Below are 6,000 nucleotides of genomic sequence, written 5' to 3'. Positions count from 1 at the left end.
CCCCCTAAATCTGTTCACTTGTTTCCCTGACCCGCCCCCAACATTGTCGCACCAAGCCCCCCATAGCCCAAGCCCTGTCTGTCCCCACCAGCAGCAGCATCAAAATCGAAAAAGCAAAGCCGAGACCCGTACACACCTAGAAATTGTGGTGTAAGGGAGTGTTAACGCCCACGCACTTGGTTATCACCGCCCGTCAGTGAGGCAGGGTCTCGTAGACTTCATCTGTGTCTTGCCTGTATGTATAATGAGTAGGTGAGAGGCGTTCAGGTGTCATTCAGGTCTCTATGTACGGTAGAATAGAGGCCAGAATATCCAGATCCTGATTTTGCACTTTCATGTTGGTACTCTATCTCTGTTTGTCTGGCGCGGGTAAGAAAAAGTTTGTGGTTTCGCTTCCACCATGGTTTCGTTCCACTCACAATCATTTCCTATCCGTCGAGCTACACTAGGTAAATCTACTCACCTCCCACCCCACTATTTTACTTGTGTGCTCCCCGTTTTCCTTCTAGACCACATCCATCACTCAACCCCCCTCCCCGTTCGTTCCTATTCCTTCGCTTGCTCTTCCCCTCCCCCGCCGCCGCAAACTACTATTACTACTACCATATTCCCACCACCTCTTGCCTCAACCTCTTACTCCCGCTCTCGTCCTATACCCAACATCCCCTCAAATCTATTATCCTATCATCACCTTTAAATACCTCCGTCCATACATAAACAGTACAAATACGTACATATCTTTACATATAAGTTAATACATCTATCCGTTCAAACAGCCTCTTTGGTCTTGTGCGCCTCTTCCTTGCCATAATCCACTCACCGTTCCCTCGGATTCAAACACCACCCATAAGTTGGATAACCCACCACTCACGGGCTTTCGGCCTCTTCTAGCCTGACAGGCCCCCAGACTAGACCCCTCGAGGTTTCTTCCTCCCGTTTCCTTCATGCTTCTTATATATCCCTGATCTGCTGCATGGCACGTCGATATCCGCCGGATTTCGGACTATCAATTACACTCTGCACTTACCCTTACGTCTTCCTGCCTTCATCCCATATCTATAAGCAAGGCTTCCGCCGCCTCCACCATCTCCCATTCCCCATTCCCCATTTCAGTCTCGACTGGTCTCATACTGAATACCCGCCCTCCCTTCTCTCCTGCACTCTGCACGTACTTGCACCTCTGCACGCCTTTACTAGCTGCTGCTATCCCTCTCACTCGTACTCCCGCTAATACGTATAACCACTGCCAGTACACCACCCCTCTTCAACTACTTTAGTACTACCACAACTTCTGCAGCAGCTTTTACTATTACTACTACTTGACAACCGTCCCTCCCTCTCTCTTCAACAACAACAGCAGCTTCTCTTTGTCGGACAGAACTTGGACACCGCATTGATGAACAACTCATTCCACTCAGATTCCTGCCCCTCTACCTGCTCAAGCTCGATAGCTTCGCTATCCTCATTACCAATGACTCCAGAAACATATCCCGAGTATAACCCTTCGGTAGTGCCTGCGCTCTACCCTGCATTGGAGCCTCCCCTACTGGATCTCGAACACACCGACCTCCATCCTAAACCAATGTTTTACATTGAGCCAGAATCCTTTGAGGATAACATTCACGAATGCCACACCGTCCCAGAGGAGGAAGAGGACGACGAGACTGCCAGTGAAGCCCATGAACCACTCACCCCCACCAGCGATGGTCACTCAAGCATCTTTATCAACTCCAGTAATGAGGGTTTCCACAACATCAAAAACGCACCAGCAATCGTCAACACCCCAGCTACACCCCCACCAAGGAAAACAGCAAGTCCCTCGAACGAGCAGCCGAATACCCGTGGGAAGCTGAGGCGTCAGGCGTCAGAGAAGATTCAGGGACTCATGCGTAGGGTGCACTCTTCAGGTCATGTTTCAGACGCCGGGCAGCGCACTCCTTCACCAACAAAGACAAAAGGCTTCTTCTCAGGCCAGCGCTCACCAAGTGAATCGCAAATGAATACATCACATCCAGTAGATACTCTTTCGTCAACAATGGAAATGCCGGTTGCACAGCGACCATCAAGTACATTCGACGGCAAGACCTCATCATCGTCATCAAAACGCCCTGGTATCTTCTCAAGACGCTCCCGTTCAAACAGTGTAAGTGGTATCAAGGACCTGACTGGCAACCCAATTACCCACCCAGCATTGGTTGGCGCCGGTTCAAAATCGCGTATGATGAGCAGTGTTGTGCCAGACTTGAACGTCCCAGTCATCCCGCTATCATCAAAATACACCAACCACAGCCATGTACCTGGAATGAGTAAGGTTTGTGGTGAGGGTGTATCTGCCATAGTCAAAGTCATGCACAAGATTTCTGGGCCACCAACCGAATTGTACGCCATCAAGGAATTCCGCAAGAAGAGCAGGAGTGAGACGAAGGAGGAGTATGTTGAGAAGATCAACTCAGAGTTTTGCATCTCAAAGAGTTTGAATCATCCAAACATTGTTTCGACCGAGGATCTTTGTTTCAGCAGCAGCGACAGATGGTGTCACGTTATGGAGTACTGTGCTGGAGGTGATCTCTTCAGTTTGATTGAAAAGAATTTCATGAAGGATGAGGAGAAAATGTGCTGTTTCAAGCAGTTACTCAGGGGTGTTGGATATCTACACGACCACGGCATTGCTCATCGGGATATCAAGCCAGAGAATCTTTTGATCTCTAGCGATGGTCACCTTAAAATAACTGATTTTGGAGTTTCGGAGGTGTTCCGTGGAAAACATCCCGGCGATGCGGGGATCAAATGTGGGATTGAGATGAACGAGATCAGGCTGAGTAAACCTGGCATTGTTGGAAGCGCGCCCTACATTTCCCCGGAAGTTCAGAACAAAGAAGGTTAGTTCTGATATACTGGTTCCGGTAGTCTTGATATGGTACTAATTATCGCTCATAGGAGTTTACGATGCTCGCAAGTTGGATGTTTGGTCGTGTGCCATGGTCTACTTCGTCCTCGCATTTGGTGGGCCGTTGTGGCACAAGGCAAATGTTAACGACAGTCCGCAATACGGCAAGTACGTGGAATCCTTCGAGAAATGGACCGCGAGGCATCCCGATGCCGAAATGACAAAGGATGGTACATACCCCCGTCATTACGTCCTCGCTTCTCTTAAGCCAGCAACGAAGCGCCTTCTCTTCCAAATGATGCACCTTGACCCTACGAAGCGCATTACTATCCAAGAAGCCCTTGCAGATCGGTGGGTGCAGAGCATTGAGTGCTGCAATGTAGACGATCACAACGATCCATTGTTCAAGCATGTGGATGCTGGATCCAAATCGGCCTGTAAACAAGCTGGGAAAGTCGGTGTTCATAGGCTACATGTTCATCTTCCTATTCAGACTGGAACTCCATTCGGTCGAGAATTATAGACGGAATTCAGGTGGCAGTTCCTCTTGATTGGTGGCATCCGAACCCTAATTGGCTTGGTTTCTTTAGACTGAGAAAGCTTTTTTTTTCCTTTTTTTTTCCTTTTTTTTTCCTTTCCCAGCTTTTTCTGAATCTGACAGTGTTATTTTTTTCATTTGTCTCCTGGGTTGTGCGGGGTGAGGGGTCATTTTTCTGGGTGGTTGGGTTTGCTTTTTGGGTCATTTCATATATCCATCTTGGGGGATTTGCTTTACTCAGGCGTTCAATGGGTTGATATCCTTTTTCCCTAGCATTTTTACTCGTCGATGACTGTTTTTTGTCTTCGCATGTCCTCTCAGCACACATTTACTATGTTTGGGTCATTTACAATCGACGTGACAATATATCTGTCCGTCGCTTCTTGTTAAAGTATAGGGGTTTCGGTATTTCTAGGGTTCTCTTTGGCACATATTTCAAGGTGCTTTCTTTTTTTTTCATTGTTTATATTTATACATTGCATAGACATGATCAATAACAATATAATAACATCATCTTGTTCAAATAAACTTGCTGCGTTCGATGACCGTTTATTTCATGCTTCTGGAAAGCAAAAAAACAAAAATACACTACAAAACAAAACAGGAAGTAATGCTAATGCCAAGAATATTTCAACAACGGCAACGCCAAGAATCTATTATTTGCAATTTCCCGAATCGGAAGGGTCGTACAGTCGCAACTCGATATGCCGGATTGCCAAGATTCGGAGGATTTCGTACGGGGCAGCAAGGGATCCGGCATATCGAGTTGCGACTGTATTAACAAATTGAACAAAACAGGGTGGTGGGCCCCGGCAGAAAACAACCCCCCCCAAAAAACAAGAAACTACTGATATGTAGTCTCTAAGCTTCTTCCCCCGTCTAGAATAGTTCCATGTGGTGGCCAGCTAACGTCGGTGAGAACAAACACACAAATTTCCAAATGCCTAGCTAGCTAGCTCATCCATCCACCCAGCGCAGTTGTCAGCGATCATGTTCGATCGCCGAGCAAACGCGTTAACGACGAGACGATGCAACACAACTTGCTTTTTTGCCGGGCAGTTTCCGCGGGCAATCCATTTTCGAACGGATAAAGACGGGGGCGGTTCCTGCTCTGCTGCGGCGGCTGGTACTTTGTAGGACTATCAACATGTACCCGGTACCAATTTTGCCTCATATCAATTTATTCGGTTTTGTAGGTACATATACCTACATGTAGGTTTGTATAACTTATGCTGTGCAAGATAAACCTCGTGTGCTGGTATAGCTTAGTCCTGGGCCCTGGCTGATTTTCTTGGTCTAGTAAACACTTTCAGACTGTAACGAGGTATTTACGCGCGCACCACCACCCATCCGGTAGATCTAGATGGCGATAGATAGAAAGAAACATTATAATAATAAATGGAGGGGTGTGTATTTGTGTTCTTTGGTGTAATTTGCCTCTTTCATGTGCATGGTGATGAAAGAGGGTCTCGAGATCTCTAGAGCTGTTGAGATAGACTAAAAAAGTTCCCGATGGAATGGACGTCTCTCTTTTGGGAGGGAAGCGTCGGGACGAAGGAAGACGAGATAGAGAGTGGGCCCTGCAGCGAATTTAGACAGCTGACCATGCCGAGGAATCACCGCTGGTTGGCTGGATTGGTTGCGTAGTTTTGAGGTGTGAAGTAATGGGGTATATTAAGAACTGATAGCAGCCACCAGTTCGATTCACTATCTTCCTTCATTTTTTCTTTTCCGTAATTTTTCTTTCTTGCACCCGTCCACCCAATCTAAAAAAAAAAAAAAAAAAACGGTTGAGGTGAGAAAAAGATGATTTCCGCAAGGAGACTGGAACGGACAAGCTTTTTCTCGTGCACGCAGGAGAGAAGTGTGTGATTCAGACTTAAATGATGCGAACTGTGGTTCAGTTTGTGATCACGATCATTGTCACGATGAGATGGAGAGACAAAGGAGCAGGGGAATAAAATAAAATACGCAGTTTTCCGCTTATTATTCTTTTTTTTTGCGGCTCATCGTCAAGTAAAAGAGGAGAAAGGGCCAAGCGAAACTGAGGTATTCTAAGCGACTAGTAAACGATCTGCAAATAAAAAAAAGGCCGATTGACGAAGTTGGAAGGTAACTAGGTTGATAGAGTAATAATTCAGCACTTTAACGCCGTGCAGTTACTTGCCTCCCTAAACTACCTGAATTATTTGTTGTCAAGAACCGGAACGAATTGGTGAAACGGACAAAGATATTGAATACGCCTTGCGTTGGGCCTGTTTGAACTCTCGGGGCAAGGTCACTTCAGGGAAGCTTGTCTGCCCTGGCTATCTGTAAACTGTACGTCGACGTTTGTATGTATGTACTCTGCAATTCCAGGGAAGACCTCGATTACATATCGAGTTTAATCATCTCATGCAACAGTGGTTTTTCAGGGCCCGCTTACGTATTTATCGAAGGGAAGAGACCCAGTAATTTGATCGTGTGCAACCTCTCATGTGAATCTGTGCGCGGCTGTCGAATTAACATAGCCAGGTAGGGGTGGGGAGTAAATTGGATTTTTTGACTTGTCTCTTCCTTGTGCGGGAGACGTGGG

General features: G+C 46.6%; 1 protein-coding gene across 1 annotated transcript; it reads left to right on the top strand.

Moving 5' to 3' along the window:
- Window positions 1-400: 400 nt before the first annotated feature.
- Window positions 401-3,410, top strand: LAJ45_08116 (uncharacterized protein; the record flags this gene model as incomplete). The annotated part of the gene is made up of 5 exons (XM_046117669.1): window positions 401-449; window positions 777-784; window positions 913-922; window positions 1,251-2,879; window positions 2,938-3,410. 5 exons carry the CDS (start codon window positions 401-403, stop codon window positions 3,408-3,410), a joined length of 2,169 nt encoding a protein of 722 aa, XP_045968956.1.
- Between the last annotated feature and the right edge of the window lie 2,590 nt (window positions 3,411-6,000).

The sequence above is a fragment of the Morchella importuna genome (genome assembly GCF_003444635.1).
Source record: "Morchella importuna strain M04M26 chromosome Unknown Morimp01GS028, whole genome shotgun sequence".
Lineage (NCBI taxonomy): Eukaryota > Fungi > Ascomycota > Pezizomycetes > Pezizales > Morchellaceae > Morchella > Morchella importuna.
Note: the sequence above shows the minus strand (reverse complement) of the source record. Positions and strands in the feature narration are given on the sequence as shown.